We start from the raw sequence: 27,375 nt of genomic DNA, 5'->3' as shown, positions 1-27,375 counted from the left end.
TGATGTCCATGTGTAGTCTTCTCTTGCGTTGTTGGAAGAGGGTGTTTGCTATGACCAGTGCATTCTCTTGGCAAAAACCAATCAGAATGGTCATTATCAAAAAGTCTACAAACCTTAAATGTTAGAGAGGATATGCAGAAAAGGGAACCCTCCTGCAAAGCTGGTGGAAAAGTAAACTGATACAGCCATTATGGAGATTTCTTAAGAAGCTAGGAATAAATCTACCATATAACGCAGCACTCCCACTACTGGGGATATACCCTGATAAAACCACAATTCAAAAAGACACACATAACCCAGTGTTCATTGCAACACTACTTACAATAGCCAGGACACAGAAGGAACCTAGATGTCCATCAACAGATGAATGGATAAAGAAGATGTACATATATACAATGGATTATTAAGCCATAAAAATAAATGAGCTTCCCTGGCAGCTCAGCTGGTAAAGAATCTGCCTGCAATGTATGAGACCTGGGTTCAATCCCTGGGTTGGGAAGATCCCCTGGAGTTGGGAACGGCTACCCACTCCAGTATTCTGGCCTGGAGAATTCCATGGACTATATATATAGTCCATAGGGTCATGAATTTGAGTTAGTGGTAGTGAGGTAGATGAACTTAGAGCTTGTTATACAGAGTGAAGTAAGTCAGTACATATCATACAGTAAATGTATATATACAGAATTTAGAAAAATGATACTGATGAACCTATCTGCATGGGAGTAATGGAGACACAGATGTAGAGAATGGACTTGTGGAGATAGTGGGGAAGAAGAGGGTGGGACGAATGGAGACAGTAGCATTGACATATATACAGTATCATGGGTAAAACACATAGCTGGTGGAAGTTGCTATAGAACACAGAGAGCCCAGCCCAGTGCTCTGTGATGACCTGGTAGGGTGGGATGGGGGGGAGGGGGCTCAAAAGGGAGGTGATATATGTATGCTGCTGCTGCTGCTGCTGCTAAGTCACATCAGTCGTGTCCGACTCTATGCGACCCCATAGACGGCAGCCCACCAGGCTCCCCCGTCCCTGGGATTCTCCAGGCAAGAACACTGGAGTGGGTTGCCATTTCCTTCTCCAATGCATGAAAGGGAAAAATGAAAGTGAAGTCGCTCAGTCGTGTCCGACTCTTCGAGACCCCATGGTCTGCAGCCTACCAGGCTCCTCCACCCATGGGATTTTCCAGGCAAGAGTACTGGAGTGGGGTGCCACTGCCTTCTCCGATTTATGTATAATTATGGCTTATTCAAGTTGTTGTATGGCAGAAACCAACACAAGATTATAAAGCAATTTTCCTCCAATTAAAAAATAAATTTAAGAAAAAATAAAATAAAGTATAAATTAATAAGGAAAAAAAAAGAACTATTACCTTTCATGTTTGCAGCATATCCACTGTTATTCACCAATGTAGAATATGGTTGTTCATTTTGAGGCAAGGCTCCTGCAGCCATGGTAGTCTGTTGGAGAGAAAAGATTACTTTTTGAAGTTTTGCCTATGGAATATTTATTTGCTAATCACCTAAAATGTGCTAGTCTTCTACTGTCTAATACAGCAGTCATTAGCTAAGTGGTTACTGAGCATTTAAAATGTGGCTAGTATAGATCTGAGATATGCTATAGATATAAACTATAAGATTTTGGAGAATGGCACAAAAAATGTAAAATATTTAATTTTTTATACTGATTTTACATTTAAATATTTTAAAATATATTAGGTTAAATAAATTATTAAAATTATTTTTCTGATTCTTTTTGTTGTTACTGGAGAATCCAAATTTGAATATGTAGCTCATATAATATTCTACTGGACAGTGCTGTGCTAGACTGTAAGGAAATGATAGAAAAAAATAAGACCTACTCTTCCTGTACATTTATAGACTGTTGGGAAGATAAGATGTAGACACAAATAATGCTAACGTGCTAAGTGTCACAAGGCAGTCTGGGACAAGCAAGAGGGCTGCCCAATTTGAGGGCAGGTGTAATGCTTAAAAAAGGAATTTGTACTTGAACTAGGCTCAAGGGGTAACATTTATTGTGGACAGGATGGTACACTATGCAATTAAACAGAATCCCTCCTTCTTTACTAATTCAATTCAGTGAGAGTTACTGAATTTATGACTTTACAGTTAACAGTATTCATCTATCTCATGGTAAATTATATGGCTAAGTAACCATTGTGTTGCTATGGTTTCCACTGAGGAAAGTTAAGTAAATCTTTTAACGTGTCAAAAAGCAAAAATCGTCACTTTTCTGAAGCCCCTATTATGTGTCAGATTGTGAAATAAACAAAACACATATTGATTTCTGCTCCCTGGTTCCTGACACAGAGCAACTAGACACCTGTAAATTCCTAAGTGATAAGGACTCTAGGAGACTCTTTGTTCTAGTTCTAATGGGGTAACTCTTAACTCTAGGTGGGCTACTGGATGGCTCCTGGATGGGGGCTGGTCACCAGAAAGCCATGATTAGAAACTTGGAATTTTTAGAAGGGGAGAGTTAATGGCGATACAGCAGAAAGTCACATACAGTATTAAATTTTTTTTCCTAAATAACGATCTTAATATTTTTCTTTGAAAAGCCATGTTTATTGTTTGAGCATCAATGACTAGGGGATCAAAGACTAATTTTTATGTGATTGTTAATTTTTAAAAAATGCTTTAAAAATCTGTTGAAAATTTTGGCACCAATAAACTAAGTGGTAATTAACACACACACACACAGAAGTCACTCAGTCGTGTCCAACTCTTTGCGACCCCATGGATTATAGCCTACCAGGCTCCTCAGTCCATGGGATTTTCCAGGCATGAATACTGGAGTGGGTTACCATTTCCTTCTCCAGGGGATCTTCCTGACCCAGGGATTGAACCCGGGTCTCCCGCATTGTAGGCAGACGCTTTACCGTCTGAGCCACCAGGGAAGCCCCAGGTGGTAATTAAATACAGTCTTAATATTTTCCTTGGAGCATTTATTTTTGTGGAAAAAAAAAAAAACACTTCACAAATTTCAGTGACCCTCTGACAATTTCAAATTCATTAAAATTTTATTTCTAAAATCAAGTTTTATATGTTCAATAGGTATAAAATTTTCAAGTCCTACTTGATGAAACGGTCTCCCTTCAAAAGAAATACAGAAATTAAAATCATAGATGTACTCTACCATGAAAGATAAAAGAAATTCCTGCAATATTCATATCACAAATCTGGTATCATACTAATATGAAATTTATAATGTACATAATATTTCAAACAAATATTAGACAAAGACAAGAAGTCAATGGACTAATGGAACAAGTTGTTCCAGGAAACTCATTAGCAAAAATTTAATTTAAAAGAATACCCACTAAGATCAGATTTACAATATTTTTACCATATTACTTTTTAAAATTCTGGACCTTTAAAACATATTTTGACCCCCAAAAAACAATTATCACCATTTTAGAACCATGGGATTTTTAGAGCAGTCAGAATTGTTGTTCGGTAGATGAGGAGTTATGAAGCATGTCCCAGGTGATCCAGCATGTGGTGACAAGACAGACCTCCCTGTCACTTTTTCTGTTAAGTCTTTCCTGAAGCCACCCTAAGCTCTTCAGCTGTGATGTAATAAAATGTGACTACTGGACTGGCTCCCCTGCACACCATGGGGTCTCAAAAGGAGAAGCCATGACTTGCTCTTCTCTGATGTAAGGGACACATTCACTGCATACATATCTCTTGAGGTGAAATGGCATATTAGATGACTTTCATGGATCTAACACCTAAAACCCATTGAAAACATCACTTTAGGAACTTCCCTGGTGGTCCAGTGGTTAAGACTCCACACTTTCAATGTAGGGGAAGGGGTTTGATCCCTGGTCTGGAAATTAAGATCCCATGTCGCTAAGAGTTGGATACGACTGAGCGACTTCACTTTCATGCATTGGAGAAGGAAATGGCAACCCACTCCAGTGTTCTTGCCTGGAGAATCCCAGGGACGGGGGAGCCTGGTGGGCTGCCATCTATGGGGTCGCACAGAGTCGGACACGACTGAAGTGACTTAGCAGCAGCATGCTGCACAGAGTGGCCAAAGAAACAACCCCCAAAATGGCTTTAAATAGTGTTGAATTAATCTTATCCCTTTGGGTAGTAAAAAGTACAAATAAGATTGTGGACTATATTAAAACTTTCTTCTCAACTTGGCCCTCAGAAACTCAAATTTGTGAGGAACCTCAGAAGTCCTCTATTAGAATCCTAACCCATATGAGCATTCTCTCCACAATGTCTTTGAAAATTAACAGTGACATCATCACATAATTCTAGTAGAAAACTCTTTTTATGTGGCTACTCTGTAAATATCTGCTCTGAGACCACACAGAATAATAAACCCTTTGTTCCACATATCTAAAGCTGGCTAGCGATCATGTACTCTCGCATTACATCTTCCCAGACTATCCACCCGCAGATCTTCTCCTCCACATTTTTCATACGTAATGGTTTTAGACCTCATAGACATGGATGCCCTTTCTATTTAAATTCTATAGTTATTCATATCCTAGTACCCAGAGCTGAGATCTAACCCTCAGATGGGCTGTAATCATCAAAAATTAAAACAAAAACAATCAGCTCCCCTGTCTGCACAGTGTATGTGGTTTACTATCACATTAGTGTTTTCAGAAGTCCCAAGACACATCAAGACACTTTTTTAAAAAAAGGCTAAAAATGATTTGCAATACATTTTGAGGTTAAAAAGTGGACCTTCAAACACAGATAATTAAGCATATATAAAAGTTTACAAAGAAATAAATGGTACAGAATGAAAAGTCTCCATTCTTATCTCCCATCCCAACTTTTACTCCCCAGAGGTAAAAAATGTAAACACTGGGTTTAGTTCTTCCAGGGGAAATGACTACATGTATACTTCTGGTTATTATTTTATCATCTTTAAAATGATTCACCAAAACAAGAAAACTGGCTCATTTACTCTACCTACCTCCACCATGCCAAATCTTTCTCCACCAAACATACCAAAACATTTTTAATTCTTCTGATTATCTTTGTAATTTTAAGTAACATCGTTTAACCATATTTTATTCTATCAACTTTAAACAGTATCTTGATTCTTACCTTGTAAAATAAGAAAAGTAATTTTATCTGTACTATTCCATTTCACCTTTCCTCTCCACTTCCAAGTTCTGCTATTTCATTTCCTTTTAAAAAAAAACAATTTTTAATTTTAAGCTTTAGCTAGTTAAGATCTAGCTAAAGCTTAAAAATTAAAAGTAATTGAAAAAATGATATAGGTAGAAGAACTTGGAAGTGGAGGGGACCTATATCATTTTTTAAATGATTTTTAATTTTTATACTTTAGCTATATCTGCAATTGGGCATTCCTAGGGGGTCAGCAGTAAAGAATTCACCTGCCAATGCAGGAGATTGCAGCTTTGATTCCTGAGTCAGGAAGAACCCCTGGAGAAGGAAATGACAACTCATTCCAGTATTCTTGCATGTAAAATTCCATGGTCAGAGGAGCCTAGCAGGCTACAGTCCATGGGATTGCAAGAGAGTCAGACATGATTTAGCAATTGAACAACAAAAAATACCTGTAATCAAGTTTTCCATGCCTTGTCTTCCATGCCTTGTCTATAGGCTTATTCTAATATGCAAGACAAAATACAAAATAATTATTTTGTGTGTTAGATATTATATACATGTATTGTGTGTGCATGCATTCATGGTAAGTCACTTTAGTTGCAAGTCTTTGCAACCCTATTCTCCAGACAAGAACACTGGAGTGGCTTGCCATTTCATTCTCCAGAGGCTTGATCCCACCCAGGGATTGAACCTGCATCTCTTATGTCTCCTGTATGGGCAGGCGGGTTCTTTACCACTAGCGCCACCTAGGAAGCCCATTTGTATCTGTAGGGCTATCAAAAGTATTCAGTGCAGATTCCCTTTCATTCTTCGTGCAGTTGTTGATCACGTGCCTTCATCTAAACTCTAGTAGCTCAAGTACTAGTAGCTCTAGTACTGTTTAAACTCAGTTCCACTGGTTTACAAACTAAACAGCTTTCCTGTTTGCTTGAACAACCAGTCATACTTTTATCCTGTTTTAACTTAATCCTTCTTTCTCCACAAGGAAATCCTCATTACTTATTCAATAGGTCTCAATTACTCACTTTTTCCTGCCTCATTAGACTAGTTATCTGAAATTAGTACGGCAGCTCCACAACTGCCTTCATTTTAGGCTAATTTAGCCCATTGCTTAAGGCCACAACTTTGTAAGGCTTCCACCTGATGCTCTGGGTATCATGAGGCTTTTCTTCTCTGACTGGTGGGAACATGAACTATTTCCAGCCCCATGAATGCCCTGGAACTGTTCTGTCTACTTCTTCCTGTATCTCTCCCTAGTCTTGGGTAGTCTGTGCAGATCAGTACTCAGCCAAATACTCTAGGCCAGCAAAAACTTGAGGGTCCTCCACATGTTTCTATAGCCTCTCTTCATGCTACTCCCTTCTCTCCAACATACTACATTGCAACTTCTAGCCATCCTGGCTCTCTACACATCTCTAAGAAGACTCTGTTTAGGTACTCCCCATACTGCAGCATGCAAACTGCTTCCAGGGAGGCAGCTGGTGCAACCTGAAGCTCACCATGTTTGCTTGTCCTCTCTCAAAGATCATGATTCCAAGCTGCCTGTTTTTCAATGTCCAAAACCATTTTTACATATTTTGTCTAGTTTTATAGTTATTTCAGGCAGGGTGGTGATTCTGGTTTCTTGTTATTTCATCTTGGTTGGAAGCAGAAATCCCCCTTGGCTCTCTTCAAATAACTCAAATCCAGGAGAACTCTGCTAAAGTGCTCATTTGTGCACTGACCCTCCATCAGTTCAGTTCACTTCAGTTCAGTTGCTCAGTCATGTCCAACTCTTTGCGACCCCATGAATCGCAGCACACCAGGCCTCCCTGTCCATCACCAACTCCCGGAGTTTACCCAAACTCATGTCCATCGAGTCAGTGATGCCATCCAGCCATCTCATCCTCTGTCATCCCCTTCTCCTCCTGTCCCCAATCCCTCTCAGCAGCAGGGTCTTTTCCAATGAGTCAACTCTTCGCATGAGGTGGCCAAAGTATTGGAGTTTCAGCCTCAGCATCAGTCCTTCCAATGAATACCCAGGAATGGTCTCCTTTAGGATGGACTGGTTGGATCTCCTTGCAGTCCAAGGGACTCTCAAGAGTCTTCTCCAACACCACAGTTCAAAAGCATCAATTCTTCGGCGCTCAGCTTTCTTCACAGTCCAACTCTCACATCCATCCATACATGACCACTGGAAAAACCATAGCCTTGACTAGACGGACCTTTGTTGACAAAGTAATGTCTCTGCTTTTGAATATGCTATCTAGGTTGGTCATAACTTTGCTTCCAAGGAGTAAGCATCTTTCAATTTCATGGCTGCAATCACCACCTGCAGTTATTTTGGAGCCCCCAAAAATAAAGTCTGACACTGTTTCCCCATCTATTTCCCATGAAGTGATGGGACCAGATGCCATGATCTTCGTTTTCTGAATGTTGAGCTTTAAGCCAACTTTTTCACTCTCTTCTTTCATCAAGAGGCTTTTGAGTTCCTCTTCACTTTCTGCCATAAGGGTGGTGTCATCTGCATATCTGAGGTTATTGATATTTCTCTGGGCAATCTTAATTCCAGCTTGTGCTTCTTCCAGCCCAGCGTTTCTCATGATGTACACTGCATATAAGTTAAATAAGCAAGGTGACAATATACAGCCTTGATGTACTCCTTTTCCCATTTGGAACCAGCCTGTTGTTCATGTCCAGTTCTAACTGTTGCTTCCTGACTTGCATATAGGTTTCTCAAGAGGCAGGTCAGGTGGTCTGGTATTCCCATCACTACTTTCTCTTCCATCTTCCAGATACATAGTGATCTGCCAAAATTTATACATGTATTTTTGGGAGAGAATTTGCAGGGATTGTATTAATAAGTGCCTGAGATATTAGAAGTATGGTATATTCTTCCTAGACTCTCAAAGCACTAGCACTCCAACGTGCATCAGAATCACCTTGAGTGCTTATGGAAAATGCAGATTCTTTGGCCCATCCTCAAAATGATTTATTAAATTTGGTCTAACAATTTCTATCATCAACTTACACTCCAGCTCATTCTGGTAAGAGGCTTTCTGCCACACTTAAAGAAATTCAATCAAAATGATTAGATTCTATACAGCAATCATGATAAAAGCTTCTGTGGCTAAAAAATTTAAGTTTGTATGGGGAAAAACAGATGCAAGCCTAAGTCTATGAGTGAACCTATGTAACCTATATATTTTTATGTTCATGAATAATAACACATACACTTACTTAATGCCAAGCCCTGTTCCAAATGCTTTATATATCTCAACTCATAATATCCATGACAATATTATTAGATGAGTATCACCATTATTTCCATTTTAAAAAATTATTTTATTTTTAGAGCAGTTTTAGATACATAGCAAAACTGAGTAGAAGGTACAGAGATTTTCCCCTAAACCCCTGCCCTATTTCCCACATGCCCAGCCTCTCATTATCAACACCCTCCCACCAAAGTGGTACATGTGTTATAATAGAAGAACCTACACTGATACGTCATAATCACCCAGAGTCAATAGTTTACCTTAGGATTCACTCTTGGCACTGGACACTCTATGGAACTGGACAGATGTATGACATGCATAGGTTTCCCAGGTGGTGCTAGTGGTAAAGAACCCACCTGCCAACGCAAGAGACACCAGGAACCTGGATTTGATCCCTAGGCTGGACAGAGCCCCTGGAGTAGGAAAAGGCAACCATTCCAGTATTCTTGCCTGGAGAATTCCATGGACAGATGACTGTGTGGGCTACAGTCAATGGGGTTGCAAAGAATCATGATATGTATCCATTATAGTATCATACACAGTACTGTGTCTGCCCTAAAAATCCTCTATGCTCCACTTAGTTACGCTCTACACCCCATCCCAGTAATAATTAATCTGTTCACTGTCTCCATACTTTGGCTTTTCCAGAATGCAATATAGTTGAAATCATACATTATGTAGCCTTTTCAGATTGGCTTTCACTTACTAATATACAATTAACATCTTCCATGTCTTCATGGCTTGAAAGTGCATTTCTTTTTAGTACTGAATAATATTCCATTCTCTATATGTACCATAGTTTATTCACTCACCTACTGAAGAACAACTTGGTTGTTTCTGAGTTTTGGTACTTATGAATATAGTGGCTATAAACATCTGTGTACAGGTTTTTGTGTGGACAAAGGTTTTTCAGCTCCTTTGGGTAAACATCAAGGAGCATGACTGCTGGATTATACGGCAAGAACATGTTTAGTCTGTACATTATTTCTATTTTACAGATAGGAAACTAAGGCAAAGTCAAGTCAAACAATTTGTCTGAAGTCATAGCTATTATCTGAACTGGGATTTGAGCTGGGATTTGAATTTACATAGTTCAGCTCCAGAGTTTGTGCTCTTAACCACTATACATACAGCTTTTCAACAATAAAGACAGACCTTAGTCTGCTACACTATGCATTGGAACTTAACTACACTGGATTCTGCACCATTTATAATTGCTTCCCTTTCAAGAAACTCTTCAGAGCTCCTTTCCACAGTAGTATTTTCAAATTTGTCTTGCTCTGTGCAGACAATCTGTCAATTCTTCCTTCCAAATCTTCATTCGCTGCTATACCAAAGACAAGTATCAACAACACAGCCCTTTTACATATTTTATGTTCCCCACTTCCAACAGAAACAGAAAAGAGCTAAACATAATGTTACAAAATCTAAACATATTTTCAATAGAGTTGTTGGCACTTACTGGCTTTGTGATCTTAAGCACACTTACTAACAGCTCTGAGACTATCTGCTCTCTAGAAGTTATAAAGATTACCTGAGAGCCAGTACACAGATCTAATTCCATACCTGATTGATAATACAGTCTGTTTTCAACACAGAAGCCAGAATGATCTTAACTTCAGATGGATCGTGTCACCGTCCTCTTCAAAACCCTTCTAGTCACCCTATTCACATTTTAAACCAGCTCTCTTTCCCTGTTCCGTTTTTCTCCTCAGGACTTGTGAAGAAAATATATCTAAGCACATTACCTAATTTACTTATTTATCCCATTTACCATCTGCCTTTCTCTACCCAATGAAGTCATAGATTTTTGTCTGCTTTGTCAACTACTGTGTCTTAAAAGCCCAGAAAAGGGCCTTTTATGTAGTAGATGCTCAAAAATTTGTTGAATAAATATTGGGTTGGCCAAAGAGTTCAATCATTTGCAGTGTTGTTTGCTATTCAGTTGCTAAGTCATGTCCGACTTTTTGAGACCCCATGGAATGTAGCACCCTGTCCTTTACTATCTCCCACAGCTTGCTCAAATTCATGTTCACTGAGTCGGTGATACAATCTAACCATCTCGTCCTCTGCTGTTGCCCTCTCCTCTTGCCTTCCACCTTTCCATCAGGGTCTTTTCCAGTGAGTCAGTTCTTTACAGCAGGTGGTCAAAGTATTGGAGCTTCAGCTTCAACATCAATCCTTCCAATGAATATTCAGGACTGATTTCCTTTAGGATTGACTGGTTTGATCTCCTTGCAGTCCAACTGACTCTCAAGAGTCCAACACTACAGTTCAAAAACATCAATTGTTTGACACTCAGTCTTCTTTATGGTCCAACTCTCACATCTGTACATGACTACTAGAAAAACCATAGCTTTGATTATATGGACCTTCTGTATCATTCTTTCTATATCAAACTATATTGTTCACAATATCTTATAGAAAAGCCCAAATGAACTTTATGGTCAACCCAATATATACCACACCACCATCATTTAATCTCTCTGAACCTCAGCTTTTTCATCTGTAAAGGAAGAAGAGTAATCATGCTTTACTTATCTCAAGATTGTTGCTAAGAGCCTATCAAATAAACGATAGCACCACTACACAAATGCAAGAAATGGCATTCTATCTTAACTTCCCTGATCACAGTGACATTTCCAACATCTTTTCAATTTGCAACTTGAAAAATTTGTGTTCCTCCTAATTCACTAAGGAGTGTAGCTTTTTTTTTTTTTTTTTGCCAAATATGCACGATGACAATAAATTCAACCCTCAGCCCAAATTTTCTCCCCTTTAGGATGCTTTCCCTAATGCTAATTACACATTCTATTCACATCCCCTCATCATGAAGGGCTGACAAGATTTATCTAGTGGCTCAGATGCTATAAAAAATAGATTCTTAATACCACAGTATGTAGTATTTTGTCCTTAAAAGAATTAATGCACTCCTTATGACTCCTTATGTAGTAAAACAAAATAAAACCATGTTTCTTTTAAACTCTAAGTCCTCAACTGTGAATCCCACCTCTGAGTCTGTATCCTCAACAAAACAACAACAAAAAACCCTAGAACTATATAAAATCCCCTTTCTCCTCAAATCACCTCTGGAGAACAGGCCGGCAACATTTAAGACACACCTTTTCTTTTTTTCAAATCCCTCCAGCCTTTCTAACTAGATAAGTCCTCAGGGAAATAACTTACGACTGCTTTGAATATACGTTATGTCTGGCAGTTTGCTATGAACCACACTGGCTTCTGTGATCTCACACCTTAAATACACCTTAGGGAAGGTCCCCAGCTCTCAGGAGACTAATCACAGATCAGAGAAAAACAACAGTACAGTATCATTCTCAGTATTTCATCATTTGAAGAAATATGCTGTTTGGTTCAGACTGTTCACAAAACATACTATGATAAAACAGGTAAGATGTTAACAATAGGTGAAACTCGTTTTCATAAACAAGTTTCCATACTCTTTTCCCACAAACAACCACATCTGACTGGTTATTCCTACAGGTTTCAACCATCTTCACATGAGTGCCACTACCACAGATACTTCTAAATTCATTAAAAAAAAAAGTCAACAAATCCTAATTCAACACTCATCAGAATCAACTGGAGGGCTTTCCTAAAAATCCAGACTAGTCAGCCCCACCTCGAGAATTTCCACTCAGTAGGTCTGGGTGGGGCTGAGAATCTGCCTTGTTAACTAGTTTTCAATGACCCTGATGCTTTGAGAACCAATGCATTAGGTAGGCAATCTGCATTCACCTAGCAGCACATATTCTATAGATTATTGTGAAAGTGTGTCTCCTGGGTTCTATTTAGCTGCCAGAAAAATAAAACTTTCTTTTTTTTCTAACCCAGTCTTCACAACCTCCTGAAATATGTTAAGAAGTTCTACATCATCAACCAGATCTAGAAAAAGACTCATGTTCCTGGGTGAGACTTGGCCATTAATGTTCCTATCAAAATTCTATTTTAAACCAAACACATTACCTGGAATCAGGGCATTGCTATGCAGGTGGTATCAGCAAGAAAGATTCTCCTTATCAGTTATTTTTAGTAAAAAACAGCATACCACATCATTTTGCAGACCATAATTTGGATTCCTAACCAAAAGATGTTTAGTATCTGAATATTCTTTTTAGTAAGTATATAAACACTGTGGTCATATAATTACATCCACCTTTAAATACTGTGACACTGTTTAGAATTTTTAAAATAAATTGCAGCTAGTTCAACATGAAAAACTTAAAATAGTAGATGAAGCAGGGTTTACTATTCACCTTACTATCTCCATTTATTTACAGACTGAGAAGGATAACAAGATTTTACATCTTTTACATTCCTGAACTACTTCTCAAAGAAAATACTATTCTGTGAAACATATTTGAAACACTTGAGTGACAAGCTTGGATAACTTAAAACAAGGGCAGGTGTGTAGCTCCTGGGAAATCACAGGCTTAGATCAGACCTTCTATAGCAAGATACAGAGAACATCTGGTTTAAGTAGTGGATTGAATTTATACACTAGTTTCCCCTTCCTCCTAAGATCCTGGTGAGAAAAAATTTTAAAAAGGATAAGCTCACGGAGCAAGAAGCAAGAGGTTTCAATGGATTTGGGAAGAAAGAAAGCAGACACAAGTAGAGGCAACTAAAACTGAGTGGAGGAAGTTGTAGCCTAAAATATGACCATGAAGAGAGTTAACAGATAGTTATGTCTTATCAGAAAAGATGAAAGACAGTGAGATGACCATCTTCAAAGTGCTAAAAGAAATACATGGTCAACCAAGAATTATATATCCAGCTAAATTCTCCTTTAAAAATAAAGGAGAAATTAAGGCATCTCCAGATTTAAAAACAAAGACCAAAAAAACAGATATGAGAGAATTTGTTGCTAGTAAATCTGCCCTATGAGAAATACTAAAAGAATCCTTCAGGCTGAAATGACTGACATCATAGGGCATCTATAAAGATTTCAAATCCTAAATGATGATGCTGTTAAAGTGCTACACTCAATATGCCAGCAAATTTGGAAAACTCAGCAGTGGCTACAGGACTGGAAAAGGTCAGTTTTCATTTCGGTCCCAAAGAAGGGCAATGCCAAATAATGTTCAAACTAGCACACGATTGCATTCATTTCACATGCTAGCAAAGTAATGCTCAAAATATTTCAAGCTAGGCTTCAACAGTATGTGAATCAAGAACGTCCAGATGTACAAGCTGGATTTAGAAAAGGCAGAGGAACCAGCGATAAAATTGCCAACATCAACATGTCAACAGAGAGTAACATGGAAACTTACATTACCATATGTAAAATAGATAGCCAATGGGAATTTGCTGTATGACTCAAGGAACTCAAACTGGGGCTCTGTAAAAACTGAGAGAGGTAGGATGGGGAAAGAGATGGAGGGAGGTTTAAGAGGGAGGGGACAGATGTATACCTATGGCAGATTCATGTTGATGTTTGGCAGAAACCAACACAATTCTGTAAAGCAATTACCCTTCAATTTAAAAATAAATAAATTTAAAAAAAAGAATGAACCCTAAGGTAAATGATACTTTGGTTGACTATGATATATTAATATAGGTTCATAGATTATAACAAATGTATTATTCTGGTAAGCAATGTTGGTAATGGTTGATGTATCTGTTGGAGCAGGGAATATTTGGGAAATCCCTGTAACTTCCTCTCGATTTTGCTGTGAACTTAAAACTGATCTTAAAAAACTAGTCTTAAAAATATGGACCCAAAACCATAAAACAAAAAAGCATAAATTAGATTTCATCCTCCCGCTAAAAAACTAAACTACTAATATATATAATCTACAAAAGACATGTTAGATTCAATGACACAAACAGGCTGAAAAGTAAAGGACAGGGCTTCCCTGATGGCTCAAGTGGTAAGGAGTCTACCTGCTAGTTAGTACAGGTGACACAGGTTCAATCCCTGGTCTGGGAAGATCCCACATGTCACAGAGCAATTAAGCCCCACCATCTGCCGTGATTTTGGAGGCCAACAAAATAAAATCTCCCACTGTTTCCATTTTTTCCCCATCTGTTTGCCATGAAGTGAAGGCACCGGATGCCATAACCTTAGTTTTTTGAATGTTGAGTTTTAAGCCAGCTTTTTCATTCTCCTCTTTCACCTTCATCAAGAGGTTCTTCTTTAGTTCATCTTTGCTTTCTGCCCATCAGGTGGAGGGTGAAAAGTGCTACTTCCTAAATATAACCGGAGGCAGCTCAGCTAAGAGAAAACAAAAACTTGTGCTATAGCGCCACCTATTGGAAGAGAAAAGAAAATCCTTTAATTACTTTTGAGTTATCAGAATCAGTTGAAATGAATTCTCTATTTCAAATACACCGCCAGAGGAACAACTCATGAAGCATCATGAAGAACCACAGTAACACTATCACAAAAAGAAAATGACAATTTCATCCAAAGCAAAATTAAAACTATGGAGTATTATGATCTAATAGAGAATTCAAAAGAGCTGTCATGAAGAAACTCAACAAGCTACAAGAAAACTCAGAAAGGCTCAAGTTCAGTTAGCTCAAGATAAAAATTACTGAACTGAAATAATAGTTTACCAAAGAGGTTGAAACCCTAAAAAAGAACAAGACAAATTCTGGAGCTGAAGAACTCAATATATGACATAAAGAAGGTATTAGAAAGCACTGGAAATAGAGCAGACCAGATACCACAAAAATACAAAGAATTATAAAAGAATATCACAAACAGCTATGTAACAACTAACTGGAAACATAGACAAATTTTTAGAATCATTATAACCTCCCAAAACTGAATCATGAAGACAGACAGTGAAATGGAAACATAAAAACCTCCCCCAAAACAAAAGCCCAGGACCAGAGGCTTCACATGTAAATTCTAACATTCAAAGATGATTTAATATCTATCCTTATCAAACTCTTCAAAAAAACTGAAAACTAGGGAATGCTAAGTAATTTCATAAAGCCAACATCACTCTGATACCAAAACCAAATGAAGACAACACAAACAAAAAAAGAAAATTATAGCCAATATCTCTGATAAGCAAAGATGCAAAAATTCTCAACAAAATATTAGCAAGCTGAATACAATACATTCAAAGATCACACAACCATGATCTACAGAAGCAAGGATGGTTCAACATCCTCAAACCAAACCATGATCTATCAAAGCAAGTTGATTCAACATCCTCAAACCAATCACTGTGATACATCACATAGATAGATATGTATATACAAGAATTGACTTCCCCAGTGGCTCAGACGGTAAAGCGTCTGCCTACAGTGTGGAAGACCTGGCTTCAATCCCTGGGTTGGGAAGATCTCCTGGAGAAGGAAATGGCAACCCACTCCAGTATTCTTGCCTGGAAAATCCCATGGACAGAGGAACCTGGTAGGCTACAGTCCATGGGGTCGCAAAGAGTCAGACACGACTGAGATAGATATGTATATACAAGAATACACACTACTTAATCACAAAAATAATAGAATATTGCTCAGTATAAAGATGATACTGCTCAGTATCATCTTTCAACATGGATGTACCTTAAGAGTATTAAACTAAATGAAATAAGTCAGATGAAGAAAGATAATTTCACTCATGTGAAATATAAAAAAATAAAAAACTTGAATAAATAAAACCAAATAGATAGATATAGAGAACATAGTGGTCACCAAAGAGGAAGGGGTGATCGGGGGAGAGTGAAATAGGTAAAGGGGATCAACTATATGGTGACAGATGGAAACTGAATTTTTGGTGGTGAGCTGTAACGTACATAGTAAAAATATATTATTGTACACATGAAGCTTATATAATGTTGTAGCCAATGTTACCTCAACAAAAAGGTAATTAAAAAACAGAAAATCTGAAGAGACATGATTGAGTATGCATACACACACAAATGAAGCTTAATCCTATTCGGGGATTCAACCAACCACGGATGGAAAATATTTGGGAGAAGAACCCCAGAAATCTCCAAGAAGCAGAACTTAAGAATCTGCTACATACCTGCAACTATTTACATAATCTTTAGCTTGTATTTACAACCATTTACATAGCATTTGGGCTTCCCAGGTGGCACTAATGGTAAAGAACCCGCCTGCCAATGCATGTAGACATTAAGAGACACAAGTTCAATCCCTGGATTGAGAAGATTCTCTGGAGGCAACCCACTCCAGTATTCTTGCCTGGAGAATCCCATAGACAGAGGAGTCTGGCAAGCTGCAGTCCACAGGGTCATGCAGAGTCAGAAATGACGGAAGTAACTCAGCACGCAGGCACGCACATACATAGCATTTACATCATATCTGTAAGTAATTTTATAGGGTTTATAAGTAATCTAGAGATGCTTTAAAGTATACGAGAGGATATGCATAGGTTATATGCAGACATTACATCAATTTATATAAGGGACTTGAGCAACCATGGATTTTGGAATCCAAGGTGGGGTGGGGGATCCTAGAACCACTTCACTGTGAATAAGCAGGATGACTGTATTTACAACTGGAAGTTTCAACACCTGTTTCCAAGGAATTGATAAATCAGGTAGGCAGAAAATCAGTAACAATATACATGACCTGAACAGTACCATCAATCAACTTGATCCAACCGATATTTATAGAACATTCCATCCAACAACAGAAGCTCACACGGAACATTCACCAACATTCTGGTACATAAAGCACAATTTAATAAAGATAAAAGAATACAAACCTTATAAAATATGTTCTCAGAGCATACCAAAATAAAACTAGAAATCAATAATAGATGACAGCTAGACAATTCAAAATATTTGGAAATTAAACAATGTACTTTAAATTATACATGGGTTAAGAAGTCTCAAGATAAACTTGAAAATGTTTTGAACTAAATAAAAATGAAAAGTACAACTTAATTTACACAACATGAATATACTTAGTGAACTGTACACTTAAAATGGTTGTTGTTTAGTTGCTAAGTCATCTCCAACACTTTTGTGACTCCAAGGACTATAGCCCACTAGGCTCCTCTGTCCATAGGACATCGTATTAACACAGAGAACAAGAAAAATCATGTGATCATATAATACATGAGCAGAAACAGTTCAACATCAATTCATGATAAAAACTCTCAAAAATTAGAAGAGAACTTCACTAAACTAATACAGATTACTTTTTAAAAATCACAGCTAACATCATTCTCTTGACTATGCCAAAGCCTTTGACTGTGTGGATCACAATAAACTCTGAAAGAAATGGGAAATTCTGAAAGAGATGGGAATACCAGACCACCTGACTTGCCTCTTGAGAAATCTATATGCAGGTCAGGATGCACCAGTTAGAACGAGACATGGAACAACAGACTGTTTCCAAATAGGAAAAGGAGTATGTCAAGGCTATATATTGTCACCCTGCTTATTTAACTTATATGCAGAGTACATCATGAGAAACGCTGGGCTGGAAGAAGCACAAGCTGGAATCAAGATTGCCCAGAGAAATATCAATAACCTCAGATATGCAGATGACACCACCCTTATGGCAGAAAGTGAAGAGGAACTAAATGATGAAAGTGAAAGAGGAGAGTGAAAAAGTTGGCTTAAAGTTCAACATTCAGAAAACTAAGATCATGGCATCTGGTCCCATCACTTCATGGCAGATAGATGGGGAAACAGTGGAAACAGTGTCAGACTTTCTTTTTTTGGGCTCCAAAATCACTACAGATGGTGACTGCAGACATGAAATTAAAAGATGCTTACTCCTTGGAAGGAAAGTTATGACCAACCTAGATAGCATATTAAAAAGCAGAGCCATTACTTTGCCAACAAAGGTCTGTCTAGTCAAGGCTATGGTTTTTCCAGTAGTCATGTATGGATGTGAGAGTTGGACTGTGAAGAAAGCTGAGTGCTGAAGAATTGATGCTTTTGAACTGTGGTGTTGGAGAAGACTCTTGAGAGTCCCTTGGACTGCAAGGAGATTCAACCAGTCCATTCTGAAGGAGATCAGCCCTGGGATTTCTTTGGAAGGAATGATGCTAAAGCTGAAACTCCAGTACTTTGGCCACCTCATGCAAAGAGTTGACTCATTGGAAAAGACCCTGATGCTGGGAGGGATTGGGGGCAGGAGGAGAAGGGGACAACAGAGGATGAGATGGTTGGATGGCATCACCGACTCAATGGACATGAGTTTGAGTGAACTCCAGGAGTTGCTGATGGACAGGGAGGCCTGGCGTGCTGCCATTCATGGAGTCTCAAAGAGTCGGACACGACTGAGCAACTGAACTGAACTGGACTGAACATCATTCTCAACAGCAAGATGCTAGGCTTTCCCCCTAAGATCAGGAACAAGGCAAGGATATCCTCTGTTTGTTGTTGTTGTTCAGTCCGTAAGTTGTGTCCAACTCTTTGTGACTTTAGCACGCCAGGACTTCAGCACGCCAGGTTCCACTGTCCTCCATTTATCTCCCAGAGTTTGTTCAAATTCATGTTCACTGAGTCAGTGAAGCTACTTAATCATCTCATCCTCTGCCCCTCCCTTCGCCTTTTACCTTCAATCATTCTCAGTCTTGGGCTCTTTTCCAGTGAGTCGGCTCTTCAAATCAGGTGGCCAAAGTGTTGGAGCTTCAGCTTCAACATCAGTCCTTCCAATGAATATTCAGTGCTGATTTCCTTTAGGATTGACTGGTTTGATCCCCTTGCAGTCGAAGGGACTCTCAAGAGTTCTCCAGCACCACAATTCAAAAGCATCAATTCCTCAGCGCTCAGCATTTTTCATGGTCCAACTTTCACAACTGTACGTGAGCACTGGAAAAACCATAGCTTTGACTATACAGAGCTGTGTCAGCAAAGTATTCCTCTGCTTTGGAATATGGTGTCTGGGTTTGTCAGAACTTTTCTTCCAAGGAGGAAGCTTTAATTTTGTGGCTGCAGTCACTGTCTGCAATGATTTTGGAGCCCGAGAAAATAAAATCTGTCAAAGTTGCCACTTTTTTCCCTTCTATTTGCCATGAAGTGATTCAAAAAATTTAAGTTTTTGGATTTTCAGTTTTAAGCCAGTTTTTTCACTCTCCTCTTTCACCCTCATCAAGCAGTTCTTTAGTTCCTCTTCATTTTCTGCCATTAGAGTGGTATCATCTGCATATCTGAGGATGTTGATATTTCTCTTGGCAATCTTGATTCCAGCTTGTGATTCAGCCAGCCCGCCTTCTGTATGATGTATTGTGCATGTAAATTAAATAGGCAGAGTGACAATAACAGCCTTGTCATACTCCTTTCCCAGTTTTGAACCAGTCAGTAGTTTCATGTTCGGTTCTAACTTACTTCTTTATCTGCATACAAGTTTCTCAGGAGACAGGTAAGGTGGTGTGGTATTCCCATCTCTTAAGAATTTTCCAGTTTGTTGTGGTCCACAAAGGCTTTAGCATAATCAATGAAGTGTAGTGGATGTTTTTCTGGAATTCTCTTGTTTTCTCCATGATCCAATGAATGTTGGCAATTTGATCTCTGGTTCCTCTACCTCTTTGAAACCCAGCTTGTACATCTGGAAGTTCTCGGTTCACATACTACTGATGCCTAGCTTGAATAATTTTGAGCATAAGATGTTAAGTATTTCCCCTAAGATCAGTAACAGGGCAAGGATGTCCTCTCTCATCACTTCTAATTCAACCTCATACTGAAAGTCCTAGCTAGTGTATTTAAATTAAAAAAAAAAAAAGAAATGAAGGGTATTCAGGCTAGAAAGGAAGAAATATGTAAGACTGCTTTCAGTTCAGTTCAGTTCAGTTCAGTTCAGTTGCTCAGTCGTGTCCGACTCTTTGCGACCCCATGAATCGCAGCACGCCAGGCCTCCCTGTCCATCACCAACTCCCAGAGTTCACTCAGACTCAGGTCCATCGAGTCAGTGATGCCATCTAGCCATCTCATCCTCTGTCGTCCCCTTCTCCTCCTGCCCCTAATCCCTCCTAGCATCAGAGTCTTTTCCAATGAGTCAACTCTTCGCATGAGGTGGCCAAAGTACTGGAGTTTCAGCTTTAGCATCATTCCTTCCAAAGAAATCCCAGGGCTGATCTCCTTCAGAATGGACTGGTTGGATCTCCTTGCAGTCCAAGAGTCCAAGAGAGTCCAAGACTCTCAAGAGTCTTCTCCAACACCACAGTTCAAAGGCATCAATTCTTCAGCACTCAGCTTTCTTCACAGTCCAACTCTCACATCCATACATGACCACTGGAAAAACCATAGCCTTGACTAGACAGACCTTTGTTGGCAAAGTAATGGCTCTGCTTTTTAATATGCTATCTAGGTTGGTCATAACTTTCCTTCCAAGGAGTAAGCATCTTTTAATTTCATGTCTGCAGTCACCATCTGTAGTGATTTTGGAGCCCCCAAAAAGAAAGTCTGACACTGTTTCCACTGTTTCCCCATCTATTTCCCATGAAGTGACAGGACCAGATGCCATAATCTTCGTTTTCTGAATGTTGAGTTTTAAGCCAACTTTTTCATTCTCTTCTTTCACCTTCATCAAGAGGCTTTTGAGTTCCTCTTCATTTTCTGCCATAAGGGTGGTGTCATCTGCATATCTGAGGTTATTGATATTTCTTATGGCAATCTTGATTCCAGCTTGTGCTTCTTCCAGCCTAGCATTTCTCATGATGTACTCTGCATATAAGTTAAATAAGCAGGGTGACAATATACAGCTTTGACATACTCCTTTTCCTATTTGGAACCAGTCTGTTGTTCCATGTCCAGTTCTAACTGTTGCTTCCTGACCTGCATATAGGTTTCTCAAGAGGCAGGTCAGGTGGTCTGGTATTCCCATCTCTTTCAGAATTTTCCACAGTTTATTGTGATCCACACAAAGGCTTTGGCATAGTCAATAAAACAGAAATAGATGTTTTTCTGGAACTCTCTTGCTTTTTCAATGATCCAGCGGATGTTGGCAATTTGGTCTGTGGTTCCTTTGCCTTTTCTAAAACCAGCTTGAACAACTGGAAGTTCACGGTTCACGTATTGCTAAAGCCTGGCTTGGAGAATTTTGAGCATTACTTTACTAGCATGTGAGATGAGTGCAATTGTGCGGTAGTTTGAGCATTCTTTGGCATTGCCTTTCTTTGGGATTGGAATAAAAACTGACCTTTTCCAGTCCTGTGGCCACTGCTGAGTTTTCCAAATTTGCTGACATATTCAGTGCAGCACTTTCACAGCATCATCCTTAACCATAGACAACATAACTGTATGCAGAAGACCCCAAAGAATCTACCAAATAACTCTTATGAAGAGTTTAGCAAAGTCAAAAGGCACACAGCCAACACATAAAAGTCAACTAGTCAGTAAAGATGTCAATTTTCTGTGACCTAATGTAATCCCTATTGAAATTCTAGCCAGGTTTTTTTTTTAATAGAAATATATAAACTTATTTCAAAAATCTGTGAAAAAGTAGAGGTACTAGAATAACCAATCCAATTCTGGGAAAGAAAAGCAAAAGCTTAAGAATTTATATTATTCAAGACTCACCATTACAGTAATGAACATGGGGGCGGAGGGGGGTGGAGAACAGACACATCAGTCAATGAAACAGAATAGAGAGTATGGAAACAGACCTACACAAATACTGTAAATTTTTGACAAAAGTGCAAAGGCAATTCAATGGAGAAAGAAGTCTTTTCAATAAATCATGCTACACATTGGAAGTCCATATACAACAAACTGAACTTCACATCTTACACAAAAATTAACTTGAAGTAGATCATAGACCTAAATGTAAAATGTAGAAACTAAAAAATTTCTATAAGAAAACTTAGGGGAAAAAATCAGCATGACTTTGAGTTTGGTGATGAGTTTTTAAGTACAATACTAAAAGCAAAATTCATTAAAGAAAAAAATTTTAAGGGGAAGTCAAGATGGCAGAATAGGAGGACCCAGAACTTGTCTCTCCTCACAATTACATCAAGAATACATCTACAAATGGAACAATTCTCACAGAGCATCTTCTGAACATTAGTGGAAGACTCTGGACACCTTAAAGGATAAGAAAAATGCCCTAACAACCGGGTAGGACCAAAGAAAGAAAAAAAGAAAAGGAATAAAAAAACAGGCCAGCAATCCTGGCGGGAGGCTGAAGGTGAGGACAGGTTCCCACATTCAGAAAATGTGGAGAGATCAGCTGGGGCAGAAAGGGAACTTTGGGGGATCAGGGGAGATAGCCCTTTCTGTGGAAGGCAGAACAAAGTAAGAAATGCATGCATGATCTGTGCCTTAGCCCTGAGCACTCCACTATGAGTTGTGTGTCTCCTGGTGTAGAGGGAGTTGAGTGCTGGAAAGTGGGGTTCAGAGAACTGACTCAGGGAGGATTGGCTGTGAAAAGACAGCCTGAAGTAACAGGACTAAGGGCCTCACAACCAGGAAAGTTTACACAAAAAACCTGGGACATCATAGAAGCAAGGCATCATTGTTGAGTGGCATAGAAGGGGTAGGGCCACCATTGCAACCCCCTTCCGCAACCATCTTCTTCAGCCTCTGCAGGCACTGGGAGGGACTCCCACCAGAGTGATCCTGCCCCAGTATAACAGCCTGTCAGTCTCCACTGCCACAGGCACTTCGAGCACAGCCCAGCTGTGGTCACAGTTACCCCTCCTTGGCCTGGGTGAATAAGTGTGCTTCAATGATGAGCAGATTAGAGCAAGTCTTGGTTTCTAATACCATTTTCCAATGAAAGAATCCAGGGAAATAGGTGATTTTACATAAAAAAGAATGAAATAATGTAATTTGCAGCAGCACAGATGAACCTGGAGATTGTCATATTAAGTGAAGTTAAGTCAGCAAGAAAAAGACAGATACCATATGATATATGCGGAATCTAAAATATGACACAAATGAACTTATTTACAAAAAAAGTCACAGACATAGAGAATAGACTTGTGGTTGCCAAGGGGAAGCGGGATGCGGAGGAATGGATTGGGAGTTGGGGATTAACAGATGCAAACTATTATATATGTTAATAGAACAGATAAACATCAAGGTCCTACTGTACAGCACAGGGAATTATATTCAATATCTTGTAAAAAGCCATATGGAAAATAAAAAAGTAAAAAACAACAAAGATAAACAAAAAGAGAAATGGCTGATTTTAGAAGCAGAGTAGAGAATATACAAGATGATCCTGCCCAGAAACTAGGAAAGTGCTCAAAACACAAACTGCTAGGGCTATGTCAAAGCGATTCAGAAGCCAACTAAAACAGCTCACAATGGCAAATGCTGGAACAATCTGAATAACAAAATACATAATGCAGTTTTTAGTTATAACTGTATGATGATAGAAAACTTTGACATCCTCAATAATAATAAAGTTAGATCTTTGATATTTTTCCAATTTTCAATCATATAGAATTGTGTCTTTGTGCAAATATATATATTTTTCAAAGTATGAAGACAGAGTATACAGGAACATACTGAAAAGAGACATATAAACTAGTATATGTTAAGCAGGGAAGAAGCCAGGATAGTTAGGGACTCATGAGTCAATATAATAAATACCTGAGTTGCTACTAGGTGCCAAGAACTATGAGGGGCATGAGGAATATAAGGATAAATAGTCCCTGACCTTTAAAAACATCATTGTCTGGGAGAAAGAATGAAAGCATATACCCAGGGAGTATTTTTATTCAGTTATCTCTCCTTTCCCTATAAGTCTGAGAAAGAATTCCAGCATATGATTTTATTTTCCTGTATTACTCTAAATCCTCCCAACTCCACTCATGATGTTTGTCTCCAGCAAATAAAATAAAATATAAAAATTCTGAAGGATTTACTGAAAAGACTGGAAAAGAAGAGAACTTAAGTGTTAACAATGTATAACTGACTAGATAAAACTTCCTTCAGAGACTCCCCCAACAGAACCCTCCTGGGGGTGGGGAAATGGGCAGTGGGGAGTAACAGGTACAGAATTGAGGTCAAAAAGGAGCAGAGAAGTAATTCTGTTCCTGGGTTGGTAGACTGGGTTTCTGTAGACTAATTTAATAAATAGATTCCTGTGGTCCCTATTTTAGGAACAAAACATCTGCTCACAAAGAACTTAAATTATGCACGTAAAAAGCACATTTATTTGTCATATGCTGCTGCTGCTGCTAAGTCGCTTCAGTCGTGTCCGACTCTGTGCAACCCCATAGACGGCAGCCTATCAGCCTCCCCCGTCCCTGGGATTCTCTAGGCAAGAACACTGGAGTGGGTTGCCATTTCCTTCTCCAATGCATGAAAGTGAAAAGTGAAAGTGAAGTCGCTCAGTCGTGTCTGACTCTTCACGACCCCATGGACTGTAGCCTACCAGGCTCCTCCGTCATATGCTACTAGATTAAAAAATATAAGGTATAAAATAGAATGCAGAGTATGATCTCATTTTTATTAAGAAATACATAAATAGAACAGGTACATAAACAAAGACCAGAAGAACATGTCAAAATATTAACAGAGTGTATTTTATTTTCTGATTATCAGTATTTTCTAAGTTTGATATTGACTATATATTTACCTACCTTTATTTATTTCTAGAAAACATTATTTTTAAAAGTCAATACATATTATATGCAAACTTCCTGGGAAACAGTATTGTGTCTAGAATAAAATAAAAACATAGAAACAACACTAATTAAACTACTGGGCAATTTAAACCCTAAATCAGAAGGTTTTTTTAAATGGAGAAAATATAAATCCTCTAGAACATTTTCCACCTAGAGCTAAATTAAATTAGTCTTTATAAAGCTATAAAAGTAACATATTAGGATTGACTTTGAAAACAGTATGATTCTAAATGAGAAAATGTTTCCATGAGTAGCTAAGACCATATGGCCCTTCTTAAACATACAGGAATCTAAGAATCTATAATAATTGATCCATTTAAACTATTATAATGTCTAGCACAAGTATTCAAACATTTTTGATGAAATCAAGTCCTGAGTTCATTTATAGGGCCAGACAACCTTCCTTTTGAAGGGAAGAGTGCCACAAATTATTAGATCGAGTGTGCAAAAGAAATGGTGCTGCTTGAACTGTAGTGAATAAAAACTCCAAGATCAAAAAACACATGCCTTTGTTTCCCTCAAGTACAATTTGTAGGCCTTCTCTAAACCATTCTCTACCTGCAATGGCCAACTCCTTGCACTATAAACACATCCAGCAGCACTACACAGCATCCAGACAGCAAAGTATGAGCCAAAGACTAATATCTTCACATCCAAGAGAAAGAACAAAGAAAGGAAGTATTCTTTCATAGCAGCTAGAATAAGGCTAGTTAATGGTTTTGCAGTAGAATCTGCCACTCAAAAAGTTATGGATTAAAATCATAAAGGTTTACTACCCAACAGAACAAATGTTAGGTTTTAAATAAGACCAAAAAAAAAAAGAAGAAGAAAACATGATCATTAACAAACTGAGAAAATGTTAAAGCAGAATCCCTATTAATAGTTTCTTATGCAAGCGTAAGTAGAGAGTTTCAATTTTTCATCACTGTAACTAGTTACAATACAAAATTCACACCTTCTTTAAAAATCTAATTTGCTCAATTTACTGTGATCAGATTGATCACTGTTTGAAAGTGTTGAAATTGGGGTTGGAGCACCAGGTCTTCCTCAAACTAAAACTCACTTTATTTCCTCTATCCCATATTGCCTCCATAAGAACTAGACAAATAAAACCTTTTTAGCAGCAAAGTGCATTAAATGACAGTTAATAATTGCAAAGAAATGTTTTGATTATTCAACTTACATTTTTTAGAACATGAAATATATAAGCAAATTAAGTATTAATAATTAAATATATCTTTTGGTGAGAATGAAGTGATATGGGAAAGAACAGATAAAGTCACTGGAAAAGAAACATTTCAGTGTATACATATGCATACCAATGATACCATTTATTTTTAGAACTAAAGAAAAATCTTCAGATTTTGAGGCATTTGGAAGAATGAGATATGTTCTAAAGAGAACTGTGATTTAAGGTTTATCTTCAGCATAATTTTCTGATTTCCAATTGGAATTGTGAGGTTCAAGCTCATCTCCTAGAAGAATTTTCTAAATTGTGTGAACTTGAATAATCTATATGATTAACAAGAGGGAGATTATTAATTAATAGTAGAACAATACAACAGAACATGAAAACTTACAGACTGGAAGCATTATGAATGAATTGTGGTTTTTAAACTTTTTTCATGGTGTTTTAAATTTTAATATGGACTTTAAAATAAATGCCTTGAGCCATTTTCTCAGGAGTAACAGAGTAGCAACAACGGAAGCTGTATAAAAAAAGAGGGGAGAAAAGGGGGGAGGAGAAAGGAAGGAAGGAAGAGGGAGGGAGGAAGAAAGAAAACCAAAATTGCCAGCACTTTCTCAAACTGAGAGGTGTGCAAGGTGCTAGCTCATAAACCTTGGCTTCTCTCAAAGCTTGGTTGGCCACCTCTTTGGAAGAGAAGATGTAATCTCTGCTCTTTCGAATCCCTAGGGTACACGCCATGAGGACGTGGGGCTGGGTGGGAAATTTATGGAGTAGTTGTTCTCCAAATGGTTCCTAGATCACCAAAATGGAATCACCTAATAACAGTTAAAATGCAGATTACCAGGCTAGGTCCCAAATACTAATTCACATTTCTTAGGTGTGGGGGGCTGGGAATATTCATATTTTAAGTCACAAAGTAGAATTCTTGGTTGGGACATAACTGGAACAGAGGCTGAGAGGCAACATGATGAATGGGTTTTGGAGCCACAGAGGCTTGGGTTTAAATCCCAGTTCCTCATTAAATAGCTCTGACTGCAGCATGTCACCCAAACCCTTGGATCCTCAATTTTCTTATTACAGAAGGTGGAATGACAGTCTGTTTTGGAGACTAAGTAAAATTATGTGTGTGTACGTGTGAGGCGTCACAAAACTTTTCTAATAGACGACCTTTCAAGTTCTTCCAACTCATTTGCTTTAATCCTCTAATGTATGTAACTATCACAAGAACGTCTCTTTATCTCTTCCCTTAAAGCAGGGTTTCT

General features: G+C 38.4%; 1 protein-coding gene across 3 annotated transcripts in view; it reads right to left on the bottom strand.

Annotated features, from left to right (window-relative positions):
• The window catches only part of PTPDC1 (protein tyrosine phosphatase domain containing 1), a 74,337-nt gene that overhangs the window by 46,167 nt on the left and 795 nt on the right, over positions 1-27,375 (bottom strand). For 2 of the 3 annotated variants that reach the window (XM_005210441.5, XM_024995722.2), the window contains exon 2: positions 1,374-1,461. In XM_005210441.5, coding sequence (XP_005210498.1) covers positions 1,374-1,455 — 82 coding nt within the window. In that variant the 5' untranslated portion in view covers positions 1,456-1,461. Of the gene's footprint in view, positions 1-1,373; positions 1,462-14,521; positions 14,655-27,375 lie in introns of all 3 variants that reach the window. The other variant, XM_024995721.2, reaches the window with a different exon arrangement.

Source organism: Bos taurus, chromosome 8 (genome assembly GCF_002263795.3).
Source record: "Bos taurus isolate L1 Dominette 01449 registration number 42190680 breed Hereford chromosome 8, ARS-UCD2.0, whole genome shotgun sequence".
Classification (NCBI taxonomy): domain Eukaryota; kingdom Metazoa; phylum Chordata; class Mammalia; order Artiodactyla; family Bovidae; genus Bos; species Bos taurus.
This window is presented reverse-complemented; position numbering and strand designations above follow the sequence as displayed.